The sequence below is a fragment of the Podarcis vaucheri genome (assembly GCF_965113315.1).
Source record: "Podarcis vaucheri genome assembly, chromosome: 10".
NCBI lineage: Eukaryota > Metazoa > Chordata > Lepidosauria > Squamata > Lacertidae > Podarcis > Podarcis vaucheri.
Window position 1 is genome coordinate 75,244,120 of NC_138748.1, and position 14,898 is coordinate 75,259,017.

The 14,898-nt window shown below is 46.8% G+C and overlaps 1 protein-coding gene across 4 annotated transcripts; it reads right to left on the reverse strand.

The window, feature by feature from the left end:
- Positions 1 to 3,588: 3,588 nt before the first annotated feature.
- On the reverse strand, positions 3,589 to 14,468 carry LOC309541251 (uncharacterized protein). Of its 4 annotated transcripts, XM_082238885.1 has the most exons (8): positions 13,810 to 14,468; positions 13,275 to 13,727; positions 11,607 to 11,635; positions 9,223 to 9,687; positions 8,958 to 9,039; positions 8,600 to 8,682; positions 6,192 to 6,318; positions 3,589 to 5,311 (listed from the first exon to the last, which is right to left on the reverse strand). In XM_082238885.1, the coding sequence occupies exons 2-8, from the start codon at positions 13,519 to 13,521 to the stop codon at positions 4,209 to 4,211; spliced, it is 2,136 nt and encodes a 711-aa protein (XP_082095011.1). In that variant the 5' UTR covers positions 13,522 to 13,727; positions 13,810 to 14,468; the 3' UTR covers positions 3,589 to 4,208. The 4 variants fall into 4 exon arrangements, with proteins under 4 accessions (XP_082095011.1, XP_082095012.1, XP_082095013.1 ...); XM_082238886.1 differs by lacking the exon at positions 11,607 to 11,635 and having other exon boundaries at positions 9,223 to 9,683; positions 13,275 to 14,467; XM_082238887.1 differs by lacking the exon at positions 11,607 to 11,635 and having other exon boundaries at positions 3,590 to 5,311; positions 9,223 to 9,641; positions 13,275 to 14,467.
- Positions 14,469 to 14,898: the final 430 nt, after the last annotated feature.

A 14,898-nucleotide genomic window follows, 5' to 3' on the forward strand; every position in this document is an offset into this window, starting at 1 on the left:
AAGGACAGATGCCCCATTGGCAGAGTGCCAGCCTGATGCTGCTCTCACCCCTCCTGCCATCTCTGGGTGGGCCCCACGGAGAAAGCCTGACTTCAGGCAGCAAGGGGCAAGTTGAGGGAGGATAAGTCCCGGCTAGCAGCCCTTGTCTGCGGGGGGCAGAGAGAGACGGCAAGTGGGGCAGACAGAACTGCCTTTCTCCTTCAAAGGCCTCCTGCTCAGCCCCCCAGTAGAGGCTGCACCCCTTTTGGTTCTCAAGGGTGAGATCCTAGCAGGGCGGAGACCTGCAGCTGCATGTCCCTCAAGAAGAGAGCCCCGATCCGAGCACCTTCCACCTGTCAGGCACAACTCGCTTGGGAGCACCCTGCTTACCAGCTTCTCCTGGAGCTTCAGGATGCTGGCCGAGATGGGCCCCTGTGGCCTGATCCAGTCTCAGGCTCTTATATTCTGAAGACCAGTCCACTGGAAGGGGCAGAATCAGGTCATTAAAAGTGACTGACTGAAGCCGCCCCGTGAACTGGGCAGCACATCCTTTCAAACGTCTGTATCGCCATTTCTTTCTGACGTACCAAGTGCCCACCTTGAGAGAAGCTGCTCCTCTCCCCCTTTCGCAGCAGGGATGCTCACCTGCCTGCCTGTCCCCACAGACGGGGGCCAACACATCACCCAACGACCCAAGAGAGTCTCCTCCTCCTTCCGGATCCCAGTTATTGCCCACATGCAAAAGTTCAGCGGAGGGATTTGTAGGAGTTTAGCCCTGACTCTCGTCCGCTGAGATTTCCTTAGGGGATTCCCAAGGCTGAAACAGGCCTGGCCAGAGTCCGGAGGGGCCAGCCAGCCAGCCAGGCTCCGCTCTGCTCCCTCGAGGAGAGAGCCCCGATCCGAGCACCTTCCACCCATCGGGCGCAACTCGCTTGGGAGCATCCTGCTTACCAGCTTCTCCTGGAGCTTCAGGACCAGGTCCACCACCTCCACCTCAGACTTGTCCTTCACCCAGGACCGGATGTTCTGCGGGGAAAGAAGCCGACTCAGCTGCGAAGACGCTTCCTTGCTTCCTCCTCCCCAGAGCAGGGCTGGGCAACAGCAATGGCCCTGATCCTGGTGCCACTTTCTGGAGCACCTGCTAGGAATCTTGCAAAATGCAAAGTCGTACAAGAATATATCACCAAGGGCAACTGCTCCACAACAAGGAGTCTAAACAAGCAAACGGAGAAATCTCAGACGTTGTCTTTTCTTTGCAATCACTCGTGTATTTGATAGAAGCAATTGCAACTTGCGAGTCAATCCCCAGACACTTTTATGGTACAATCAGCGATTCTTCCCACAAAGGGGCTTAATCATTGAGCTGATACGATAAAAACAAGACTATAGCCAACACCTATTTCCATATGGAACGGTTGAATTATGAGAATATATCCCATATACCATACTTTTCTCTCTATAACACGCATATTTTTTTCTTCTAAAAAGTAAGGGGAAATGTCTGTGTGTGTTATTGAGCGAATGTGTGGTCCCTGGAGCGGACCCTCCCGAGCGCAGGGGCAAAAATCTGGCAAAAATCCAATCTCGCACGTCAGGGAGGAGGGAGCTCCGTGAGAGAGGAAGCTGTTGCTTTGCTGCATTCTGCCTCAGGGTCTTACTGCCCACCCTCTTCTGTTTCGGTTGCTGTTTGCTCAAACGGAACAAAGAGCAGGCAAATCCCCTCCCCTCCTGGCAAGCAGAGGGGAAAGGAAAGGATCGCGTCCTTCCTTCTAATTCCTCTCCGTGCTCCAGTGCTGCTGCGTCCAGGGAAGCATTTTAGGGACTCGCAGGCAGCCGGAAAACATGCAGGTGGGGGAGAGAGAGAGCTAGCTGGCTGGCTGGCATGGGTGGGTGGCTGGGGGAACTTTTGCCTTCCTTTCCTCCCTCCCGTTAAACCCCTCTCCTGCATTCTTAGCCAGCTGCTTCTCCGCACACCCCTCTCGTGCTTCTTGTCCCTTCTGTGTTTTTCCTTCCCTCCCCACTTAAAACGTGGTTACAAAGCACGGATCCACATGGATCCTCAGGATCTTTGCATTGGGTCACCCCAAATTCACCATCAGATCACATGTCTGTGGCCACAGCATGAGGCACAAAAATGATACATCCATTGTTTCATTCAGAATTCCCCCCCCCCTTGTTTTCCTCCTCTAAGAACGATGTGCGTGTTATGGTCAGGTGCGTGTTATAGAGCGAAAAATACGGTATGTAACCTCTACAAAGAAGACTACGCATCCATAGCTTAGAGAAACGGGCAGCTCTATAAAGGTAGAAAAATGACAGAGTTACGGTTTTCATCTCAAAAGGTTTGTAGAACTAATCCCAGCCTCCATCACTTGTATGAAAAATCTGTAGAATATCCCTGTCCCCATATGCAGGGAAGAACAGAAAAAGGCCTTCTACTTGTTACTCTTCTTTGGGAGATGCTGGCAGGACTCACATATTTAAGAGTGAAGTTAGGAATTCCTTATTGTGGAGCATTTGCCCTTGGTGATATATATTTTGTGTGACTTTGCATTTTGCTTTTATATCACTACCCTGTGCATTGTCGAAGGATCCTTGCAGAGCACAGGGGTGGGGGGGCTGGCTGGGCAAACCTGAGCCCAACTCAGCCGGCAAGGCTAAACTGTCGGGGGGAACTTTCTGACAGAGGAACAGTCCCCCTCGGAAGGTGGTGGATTCTTCTTCCTTGGAGGTGTGGTGTTTTTTTAAAAATAATATTTATTAAAATTTCACAAACAATAAAGAGTTTCATAGTTTAAACATAAAAAATAAAAACAAAGAATAACCCTAATAAAAGAAAAAAGAGCTACAAATATACAAAAACAAAACATGTGAAAAATGCAAAATAGAAAACAGTTAAAAAGAAGAAAAAGAAAGAAAGAAATCAATATTTTCATATCTTATACTTCATTTACTAGTTTCCTGACCTCCTCACACCTCCCTTTTTGTATTCCAGTTCAGATATTTAATTCAGCAAGTTCTTACCCTCTGTCATTTGTCCTTGCTCAACATCTTAACCTATTATAAATATATATTTTCCACCATCATCAATCCATATTTACATACTCTTGTTAATCTTTTTACCAATACCACATTGTTTTCAATCCAACATCTCTTTAACATTCATTACTTTTTCAGTATTTCTGCAAGTAGTCTTTAAATTTTTTCCAATCTTCTTCCACCACTTCTTCTCCCTGATCTCGGATTCTGCCAGTCATTTCTGCGAATTCCATGTAGTCCATCACCTTCATCTGCCATTCTTCCAGGGTGGGTAGATCTTGTGTCTTCCAGTACTTTGCAATAAGTATTCTTGCTGCTGTTGTGGCATACATAAAGAAAGTTCTGTCCTTCTTTAACACCGATTGGCCGACTATGCCCAGGAGAAAGGCCTCTGGTTTCTTCAAGAAGGTATATTTAAATACCTTTTTCAATTCATTATATATCGTCTCCCAGAAAGCCTGAATCCTTGGGCACGTCCACCAAAGGTGAAAGAATGTACCTTCAGTTTCTTTACATTTCCAACATTTGTTATCGGGCAAATGGTCTTCCTTGGAGGTTTTTAAGCAGAGGTTGGGTGGCCATCCTGCATGGAGACTTTAGCTGAGATTTCTGCATTGCAGGGGGTTGGACTAGATGACCCTTGGGGTCCCTTCCAGCTCTACGATTCTAGGGTGCTTCCACAGCTCTTAAGCAGGTCAGTATGCAGCGCGCGCGCGCACACACACACACACACACACACACACCCCAAGGAGCCCAGGTGTGTCCTGCTTGGCTCTTTGTGAAATGCCGAGTGTGCGCTCTGGCTCTGCAAAGCCCTCAAGCAGACAGCGAAGAAATACTAGTAAAGGAAATGGAGCGAACGATGTCAGGCTGATGTTTCAGCTCTGCTCACAAGAGGCCTCCTCCTCTTCCCTGCGGCAAAAACAATACTGAAGGCAGCAGTTACGGGTTAAAAGCTTGACCTGATTGGCTACAGGTTGCCTTTGTTGGTGGGATAGATTTCAGTGCCTCACTGGTCAGCTACCGCCTGCCTTAAGCCAGGTTGCCCCTGTTCAGTAAAGCGTTGACCTGCTACCACCCACCCGCTCCTGTGCTTGGAGCTCAGAGCACCACTCAACACATGGACTGAAATTCTGCACTAGGCAAGTGCTCTTTGACAGAGGTGGCGGGCTTTCCTTCCTTGGAGGTTCTTAAGCAGAGGTTGTCTGGTCCTCTGTCATGGATGCTTTAGCTGAGATTCCTGCATTGCAGGGGGCTGGACTAGATGACTCACAGGGTCCCTTCGAACTCTGCAATTCTACAATTCTATTATTCTCCCTGCTGTGGATTTTTTGATGGGTAGCGAGATTGGCTCTCCTGCTGAACCTGTTTCCACATTCCGGGCACTGATATGGTTTCTCCCCAGTATGAATGCTTTGATGGGAAGTGAGGTGGGAGTTCCGACTGAAGCTCTTTCCGCATTCCAAGCACTGGTAGGGTTTCTGCCCTGTATGGATGCTTTGATGGGAAGCGAGACTTTCCTTCCGACTAAAGCTCTTTCCACACTCTTGGCACTGAAATGGTTTCTCCCCACGGTGAATACTTTGATGTCGGCGGATATTTGCACTTGTAGTAAAGGTCTTCCCACATTCCAGACACTGGTAGGGTTTCTCCCCTGTATGAATTCTTTGGTGGTACGTGAGACTTTCCTTCCAAGGGAAGCTCTTCCCACATTCCAAGCACTGATAGGGTTTCTCCTCTCTATGAATTCTTTGATGAGACGTGAGATGGGAGTTCCGACCGAAGCTCTTTCCGCATTCCAAGCACTGGTAGGGTTTCTCCCCTGTATGAATGCTTTGATGGGAAGTGAGATTGGAGCTCTTATTGAAGCTCTTTCCACATTCCAAGCACTGATACGGTTTCTCCCCACTGTGAATTACCTGATGTCGGCGGACGTTTGTGTGTATGTTAAAGCACTTCCCACATTCCAAGCACTGATAGGGTTTCTCTCCTGTATGAGTGGTTTGATGGGAAGTGAGACTTCTCTTCCGAATGAATCTCTTTCCACATTCCAAGCAGTGATAAGGTTTTTCTCCTGTATGAAGTCTCTGATGGGAAGTGAGACTTTCCCTCCGACTGAAGCTCTTTCCACATTCCAAGCATTGATAAGGTTTGTTCCCAATGGGATTTCTTTGATGGGAAGTGGAATGGGAGCTCTGGCTGAAGCTCTCTCCATACTCCAAATGTTGATACGGCTTATCCACCGTGTGAATTATGTCATGGTCTCCCTTCTTATTTTCCCATTTATCATCACCTGAAATGAAGAAAAAGATGGATTAGAGTCTCAGGAAGAAATGGGAGTTCCCAATTATGGAGCAATGCTCATTAACACTTGTGATACAGGGAGTTAGATGGAAAGTCTTATTCCAGGAGAACCTTATACCTATGAGAACCTGAGATTCGAACAGCCTGTCTCTCTCCTGGGATAGATATTGCCCAATCATGGAATCTGCTCCACCTCCAATAGCTGTCCTCTCTTTAGTCAATCAAAAACAGACAGAAGCAAAGAAGAAAAAAGCAGTTCAGACCAGCCTGATCAATGTCTAAAAAGAAACAACAGGAGGAACAATATTAACAGACAAAATAATCAACAGCCCCCCATGCAAGGTGAGTTGTGGGGGTGTTAGCATTGCATCCCAGATGCTGCAAGTGGCCCTGTTGATTTCCATCAAAATCAGGGAGGCTTTGTTGGGATATTCTGTTCCACCTTAAGGACAGACATGTGGAATTGTTGTATGTCACATGTCTGTTTACACTCCAGCACAGCTTGCTGGGAACTTCTGTTTGTGTATAGCTTTTGCTGTCTTGCTTTGGACACGAAGGAGATCAGACATGTTTTCCTTTTGTCCTGATGTAGCTGAATAAACTGCTTGTAAATATGCTCACACAACTTCTCCTTCCGCTTCTGTTGCGTAGTGTTTACTCTGCTGAGTAGCGTGCCCCAGCTTCTGAAGCTCGGGTCGCAGATGCTGCATCAAGGACTGGAGATCACCCGGCACACTGGCCGGTGGGCTGGAGCCAGCGGGGGGCCTGCCAACTGCCCCTGTTTCCTTGGTTGCATGCCAACAGGCTTATCACAGAGAGGTATGTGTGGAATTTCCGAAGAGATATTATGATCCACAAGGGAGCCTTACTGAGAGAGGCCACGATCCCGCGATTCTCCTCCATGACTTCCTTATGCAGAGATCTCTGGTCAGGATCCAGCAACGCCCATTCCCTGTCTGTGAAATGAACAGCGACATCTTCAAAGCACACCGAACCCTAAGAGAGAAAGAGAAAGGTCCTCCTCTTAGTCAGAATGAAGATGATCTACTATAAATTGCTCTATTGCTTTCTGCTGTGTTGTTTTAATGGGATCGTTTTGCTGCACATTTTAATTGTGGGTGTTTCTTTAAATATCTTAATGGAATTATTTTAGTGTGCATTTTAATGATGGACATTAACCTTAGTGTAAATGGGGGAACTCCACAATGTGTTCCTCAAATCACTCTGTCTGTGCCAGCCTTGCCGCTCTCCTTTCCCTGTGTGCTGTTTTGGAGGAACCTGATACCCTGAAGTCAACTTTAAGAGAAACACGGGGGCACAGGAAGGGGGAGGAGATTGGGGCAAAAGCCCCATTCCGTAACTCTTGGGGCTGGTTAGCTGAATCCTGGCCCCTTTGTGGGATGTAATCCACTGGGAGCAGTCAAGTACAACATTCCTTGTTTTGCTAGAGTGGACATGCAGGGGATGTTGGTCCAGTCAATTGAACTTCCTGTTCCTCCTGGCCTGGAGCTTCCTTCCTTTTGCGACTAGTGGGTGGGCGTGATCTTCCCAGACCTGGGAAAAGGCCAAGGCATACTGCCACTCTCTCTCTCTTTTCCATCTTCCTTTCGTCCTGCAAACTTCCTGGATTGAACTGCTGGCTGCCAGCCAAGGGGTCTTCCCAGGGGATGGGGAGACACAGCCTTGTCCGTGGTTGCCAATAAATCACCCCCGAGTTCGAAAGAAGGGGGGTGGGGGCACTGTACGGAAAGCCCTCGAGTGAGATTCTGGATCTCCCGGATGCTGCTTCTGAGTGAGACCTAGTTGCATTGCTTAAGATAAAATAATTGGATGTAAAAAGTAAATGCACATGTTTCGAGCGAAGGAAAGGGTGTTTTATCTGCTAATTAAATCTACCTCTGAGAAGTTAAGAGTGATGGGATGGATTGAACAGAAGACTACGGTAAAGAATCACAGCTATGTTGGTATGTTGAAACGGAACGGAAGGGGGAGGGGAACTTCTTTCTTTTTCAATATGTTTTACCTAACAACCCCTCCCCTAGAAGAACCGTCACATGATTTATAGCAAGTGAGACTGGAAAATAAACTGTGTGGAAACAAAAATATTAATTAAAGGCTTTGCTTTGTGGAAGATCTGGAAAGGAAACGAAAGGCTTTTGGGTGACGCAATCATGAATCGGGACCCACCATTACGAGACAGACTTTGTTGAGAGATTTATAGTCAAAGGGAGAGGTGAGCCACTGTTCTGTTATCATGTTTGGAGTATATGTCTATTCGGCAAAATCCCCCCTGAAAAGACTGATTGATGGAGCAACTGGTCTGGGAAAATTAATGAGCAGACGCTTAGACTTTATTTCATCGTAACTGTCGAAATGGCGCCTGCCGCACGAATAAGACTTTTGGATCAGCGTGTAAGCCCACACAGAAACATAATATTGCTTGATTCATCTCGCTTGTGGAAACAACTCAGAGGTTATTAAGAAGAAAAATGATAACAAGAAGAAGAGTGGAAGATGGGACTTGTGAAATATTAAAGCAGCAGAAATATGAGATGATTGGACCCTTTCTGAACTCGAAGCATGGGTACCCCCAACAAAAATTTAAAATCCATCAAAATATTTGGATTTTATGATATGTATTGGTATAATTCAGAGTAATTAATGTGATATGATTGGATTGTTAAATGGAAAAATTAATAAAAATTATTTAGAAAAGACAGTTAAGTTCCGTCGTGAAATACTCTGGGGTTGCGGCGCTCATCTCACTTTATTGGCCAAGGGAGCCAATAATTGTCTGCAGACAGTTTTTCTGGCTCATGTGGCCAGCATGACTAAGCCGCTTCTGGCGAACCAGAGCAGCGCATGGAAACAGCGTTTACCTTCCCGCCGGAGCGGTACCTATTTATCTACTTGCACTTTGACGTGCTTTTGAACTGCTAGGTTGGCAGGAGCTGGGACCGAGCAACGGGAGCTCACCCTTCTGATTGGCAAGCCCTAGGATCAGGGTTTAGACCACAGCGCCACCCGCGTCCCTGCAGGAAGGATATTAATAAACAATATATCCTCTCCTGCCACCCTGAACATTCCCACACACTTTTGTATGGTGTGTAAACTGCTTAGAAGCCTGTTTGCATTCAATAATAAATCTAGAAATAAGCCTTCTAAAATAGTATTTTCAGCCTTTGTTCAGGGCAGATTTGTTAAGAGAATGAGAGAGATTTGCTTGGGTCTGGAGGGACCCTGGCTGCCCCTTCCCCACAATACTCATTTCCCCTACCCCATCTGGTTCCACAGCCGTTGCTCCTCCTTCACCACCAGGAATAGATGGAAGAGCAGGTCTTGCTGGCACCATCTCGTTGCCTGCAAGAGACAGAGGTAAGAGGGAAGCCAGGAGTAGATGCTTTTCTCAGAGGTTAAACACTACATATCAAACTACAAATGGGCCTTTGAAAAAGTCTTGCCTGCTGAATGGATTATGACATTTGCACCCATTTCATATTTTAGTTGTGTTAAGAATACATCTCCCTCCTTGGGGCTCTTGGACAATATTCCCCCAAAAGATGAAAAGAACCCATGTGTCTGTTTTGAAATCCACAGAATGGAACCAAACAGAGAACAATCTTCTTCCTCCTTACCCAGTGGCTTCTCTCTGGTGTCCAACAGAGTCCTTTCAGTCTTAAAGGAATCCAGACCCATTTCTGCAAACAGAACCTGTCTCTGAAATAGCAACAAGGATTCAGAACAGAAAATGGGGAGAAAGATTAGCAATGACTGAGGTGAAAACCTGAGGGGTATCCAATCTCATTCCTTGGATGCTTTCCAAAAAGGGGTGGGCCATTAGTAGAAAATTTAGGGAGACTCTCCCTCATGTTCTGAGCTGCTTAGGAAAGTCTCTCTTACCTGCTTCCTCTCTTCCGCCTGACTCAGGAGGAAACCTTCGGCCAGGGCCACCGCCTGGGAACTGGTCTCTGCTCCACATTCCCTCACCCAGCTCTCCATCTCCGCTGGAAGGACAGCCAGGAACTGCTCCAAGATCACCAGGTCCAGCATCTCAGCTTTCGTGTGCCTTTCTGGCTTCAGCCATTGATGATAAAGGTTGTAGAGTCGGCTGCAAACCTCTCGAGGTCCTTTGGCCTCCTGGAAGCAGAACTGCCTGAACTGCTGGCTCTGAGCCTCTGAGTGGAGAGTGTCCTCCTCACCCAGGATCTTCTGCACAGAGTTTTCCCAAAATGCCCCACTGTTCCCTGTTTTGATGGCATGGCCTCTTCCTGCTTCAGGCCCAGATGAGTCTTGCTCATCCATTTGTGGTCTCAGGAAGCCTCCAAGAGAGATGAAGGAACCCCTTGATCTTCTGCCAAGTTCTGTCTGTCCAAATTAGAGATGTCAGCAAATCCTACAAAGCTTGTACATTATTCTGCAATAAAACTGACTGTCAGGAAGAAAAAGAAGTAAACCTCTAGCCCAGGCATAGGCAAACTCGGCCCTCTAGATGTTTTGGGACCACAATTCCCATCATCCCTGACCACTGGTCCTGTTAGCTACGGATCATGGGAGTTGTAGGCCAAAAACATCTGGAGGGCCAAGTTTGCCTATGCCTGGGCTAGCCCTTCTAGGAGGAAAGTGACTATGCATAATGTGCTGGCAACTGCAGGGATTTCTGTGAGATGAATCAGCTGTAGATATACCTGCAAATTTATTGTGCTAATTTTGTGTTATACACATGACATGAGAAGACTGTCAGTATTTATTTAATATTATTTGCTTAATTAAAAAGAATTTGGTGGAGGCAAACGTAGAGTGAGCACAGCCTCTGGTAAGAAAGAGGTGCAGCAGTTTAAAAACTTACAAAACTCTGGATAACATTAACAAATATGGATATTCTAGACCTGGAGGGTCATGATAGCAGGTTTAGTTGCAGGCACATTTATGGTATGAGAAGGCAAAAGTACATAAAGGTTTTTTGAATCATCTTGTAAGAAAACCAATCTATATGGTATGGGAGAAATATAAAAATTTATTAGAACAGAAAGCACCCTGGTGGCTTTCCCCACTAGAAACAATATCCTTGAAAAAATTAAATACCAGAAACGACTGGGCAACATATAAAAATTTGTTAACGGAAGTAGAAAAACAGTTGAAATTGCAAAATTTTGAGGACATATGAAATTTATTAACTGATTGGTTACAATATCATCAACTAGATGATATAATTAAGATGGATAAAAAGAATGGATTTAGTAATGAAATCTCAAGGTTTGAAAAAGAATTGTTAGAGAATAATTTATAATTACTTTCTAAAATGTACAAACTAATTTTAGAATGGTATACAAAAGCTGAAGAAGTTAAATCTGTAATGATACAGTGAGCGATTTTGGGTACAATGTAGACTTCATCATGGGAGAAGTTATGGAAAGATGATCTGAAATTTACAGCATGTTGTATGTTGAAAGAAAAATATATATTAATGATGTACCTTTGGTATCTAACTCCCAGTAAGATAGCAGAAATGTGTAAGACAGCTACAAATATCTGTTGGAAATGTATGGAAAAAGAAGGCCCTTTTTTATCATATGTGGTGGACAGGCAAAGTAACAAAAGCATTCTGGGAAATGTTTAAAATAACTTTTATTTAAAAAGCCAGAAGTTTTTATTTTAGGAAATATAGGTGCTAAAATTCCAAGGGAACAGAAAAGATTGTTTATGTATGTGGCGACCGCTGCGCGGATGTTCTTGGCCCAAAGATGGAAAGAAGACAAAGTCCCTACCAGAGAAGAATGGCAGCTCAAGTTAATGGACTATGATGAAATGGCAAAAATGACCCGAAAAATAAGAAATCAAGAAGACCAAAACTTTAATAAGGAATGAGGAAAATTTATAACTTATCTTAAAAAACCATTGTAAACAGTGCGATTTCAATAATACTTGTAATGTAACGAGAACTACGGATACAACAGAGATAGAAAAATTCTGAATTATTGCAAAAGATACGGTAGGAAAAGTTTAACAATAAGGCCCACAAGGGGGAGGAGGAAAGCCCAGGGGATTTCGTGGGAACCCTGTGTTCCTTTATATAACATGTTGTGGTGTGAGTGTAAATTTGTATATCACAAATTAAATAAATAAATCTGGGGGGAAAGTTACAAAATATGCAAAGAAATGAAGCACCGGGATATGGGCTATGAGACATTTTTCAACATCTCGTTGCTACCAGCGCTTCCCCTTTCTACCCTTCTGGCATAGAAGAGACCACACACTTTGGTAAGTGAAGATGTTTTTTTACTTACAAACTTTCCAAGTTCAGATTCATGCATATCTCCATGCAGCAGCAAGAAAACACAGGCAGAAATCTTGGATTACAAAACGGAACAGAAGGTTTCTGAGCGTGTGGCCTGGCCTTAAAGAGGTCAGATACGTCCTGTCTGGTCAAGTTCGCATGGTAAAAGGGGCCAAACAGCAGAAGGCAAGGGAGCAAAGACTTTTCTGGGGTTCGTTATCAAAGGTCTCCCTGCAACTGGGACTCTCAAACCTTGCATCGCCCTCTGCTCCTCTGCCAACTGGCCTCGTCCTCTTTCAAAGCCACCCCGGTTCCAGAGGTTTCAGTGCACATTGCATGATGGAAGGACTTTCCTTTGGGAGCCCTCCATCTGTCAACATCCACTCTTTCTTTCTGGCACAGGGTTTCGTTTGTTATAAGAATTTTAAGGTCTTTGCTATATAATAAATGTTCATAAATGTACCAAGCAAACACGTGCATAAATATATAAACCACATGTCTGAAGCAGCACAGGAAGACAGTCCTGAAACCATTTTGACCCCCCCAGCTGGCCAAATGTTTCTCTGCAAGGAGGGAGGAGGTGGAAAAAACACCTTCCTTGTTACAGGAATTTAGTAATCACCATTTCAAAGGAATGGCCAGACTACCAGGAAAGACAATCAGATAAGGCATTATCAGAAAACCTGGCAGGCAGGAAAAATAATTTAAAAATAATAATAATTTATTATTTAAACCCCGCCCATCTGGCTGAGTTTCCCCAGCCACTCTGGGCGACTCCTGATCGAGTGTTAAAAACAATACAGCATTAAATATTAAAAACCTCCCTGAACAGGGCTGCCTTCAGATGTCTTTTAAAGATAGGATAGCTGCTTATTTCCTTCACATCTGAAGGGGGGGGTGTTCCACAGGGCGGGCGCCACTACCGAGAAGGCCCTCTGCCTGGTTCCCTGTAGCCTCACTTCTTGCAATGAGGGAACTGCCAGAACAACAACATTCAAATTTCTGTTGTAGACCACCTTTTCTGTGATGTAGGTATGATGTTTGTGGGGGTGGTCTTGGGTTACACCCCTTCTGTGATGTATGAATGATGTATGGAGGGTTGGTCTTGAGCTCCAGGGCAGGGAATTTAAAATGTCTATATAAGGGCAGGCACGCCTTGGTTCGGGGTCCTCCTCAGGGGAGCACCCTGTTGCAGCAGATCAATCAAGATCAGGCTTACGAGCTGCTTTGCTTCTCAATAGTCTCTGCTTGGCCTCTGTTCTTTTCTCCTATCAATAGGGAACCCACGTAAGGACTCTATACGGGCTCTTGTGTTCCCCATAAGGGAAAAAGGACAGATTTCGTTTACAACACGTTTCATGTCGGAGTGTTTCCGTGCGGCTGCAGCCTCCGTTCATAAACGCGACCGATCCATCAATCTGACCGGGGTTCATTCCCATGCGTTTCCCGCGCCGCCCCCCTTCGACCCAAAGACCCTCCCCAAAGGGTCCAGTTGCGCATCCGTGCAAAGGAAGAGCAGAGTTGCTGCCCTCCTGCGACCTCGCCCCTCCCTGGCAGGACCCTCCGCTCCTTGACTTGGGGGTCCCCCCTTGCAGGCTCCCCACATGCACTCTCCCCTGTAGCCCTGGCACCCCACCCCCCAAATGCACCCTCTGGGAGAGAGAGAGGGGAGACTCACCGGATCCCAGCAGGCGCCGCCGGGGCAGCATTGGCAGGGAGAGACAGAAGCGCCCCCTTTTTTGCAGGAAAAGTCTGGGGAGGCGGGGAGGGGCTTTTGCTCTGGAGGACCTGCCCTCCCCGTCTTTCTTTCCTGCCCTCTCTAGGAATCCAGCTCCTTTCTGTTTAACCCTTGGCAGGCCGGGGGCACCCAGCTCTCCCTCTTCTCTCCCTCTGGAGAGCAGGAGCCCCGGAGGAGCCACGCGCATGGCGCGCAAAGCACCCAGAGATGCTTTATTTGGGGGGCCCTCCTGGCCGGGGGCTGAGCTTCCCCCTCCCTGGCCCAGAAACAGGAGGCAAGTGAACCCCGCTGTTACGGAAATTACGGGGGCGGGGGCGCATCTTTAAAGTTGCTAAATGTTACAAATATTATGCCTGAATGTATCCTTTCAACTTGACAGCTCAGGGAAGTTACCTAGCTTTAAAAAATAATATAAAATCATTACAAATATTATGCCTGAATGTATCCTTTCAACTTGACAGCTCAGGGAAGTTACCTAGCTTTAAAAAGAATATAAAATCATCTCCTTTGCCAGTTTCCTCCATTCCAAAGCTATTTTCCCCTTGAAAAAGGACTCCAGGAAGTTTCCAGAGGTGACAATTGCTGGGCTCATTGTTAGCCAAAGGAAGCCAAATCTCATCACCTGACTCGCCTCAGGCTCCAGACATGAAAAGGAACTTCTATTGTACTTTTGGGTGGTGGGCACTTAAGACATAATTGTCTATGCTCATCTTATACTTCTGTGTTTCCCTAACACATCTGTCTATGCTAATGATGCGTAACCCTCCCCTTTTGTGACATGACAGTGATGTAGCAGTGATGCAGCAATGATGCTGTACGAACTGTATTCTGGGATATGGTAGGAAGGTTTTAAAAGTCCTTGTCACCCCATCCTCGGGGTTCAAAATTCCTCCTTGAACCTGTTGCGCAATAAACTTTGGTCTACAGCTATTTGCTCTTGTTGGCTGGACTCCTTCCTTTATTCCGCAGGGACCCGCAGGGCTCAGCCCGACGAGCTGGGGGACTGAGCAGCCTCGCACCTAGATTTTTCTGTAACACCCCCCCTCCCAAAGAAAGGCTCAACATCCACGCCCATGGGTGCCTGTGGCCAGCCCAGACCCCGGAGCATCTGCATCTCTGCCCCAGCTTGAAAGTGAGGGGCTGCAGTGCTGGCGAACCTGATCTCCCCCTCCCCGTCCAGACAGAGGAATGGCCTTGTGGGGCTGGACAAGAGAGTCCCATCTGGGTGGTGTGGAGGGGGCAGTGCGGGGGCTTTGAACTGTAAAGTAGGGAGGGCCCTCCTGAGCCATCTAGTTGAACCCCCAGCATAGCAGGAATCTCAGCTAAGCATCACAGGCAGGGGGCCATCCAAGCTCCCCCCACCCCACCCAAGGAAGGCCCTCTCCCCACTGGCTGTGCCAGACTGCCCTCTCAATGGCCCCTCCTGGCACACTTTCCTGTGGCCAAAGACTCTTCCCCGGGGGGGGCATCTGAACAGGAGACCCCCCCCTGTAGGGTGCTGTGTGGATGTCCGCCAGGCGAAGGAAACGCAAAGCAGCTGCGCATTGGCACCGAGGGCTCCCAG

Coding starts and splice junctions, on each gene's coding strand:
- LOC309541251 (XM_082238885.1), bottom strand. CDS start 13,521: ATGCGCGTGGCTCCTCCGGGGCTCCTGCTCTCCAGAGGGAGAGAAGAG. Junction 9,688..11,606: donor AATCTGAACTTGGAAAGTTT/GTAAGTAAAAAA, acceptor TAATTTGGACAG/ACAGAACTTGGCAGAAGATC. Junction 6,319..8,599: donor CGGCTGTGGAACCAGATGGG/GTAGGGGAAATG, acceptor TTTCTCTCTTAG/GGTTCGGTGTGCTTTGAAGA.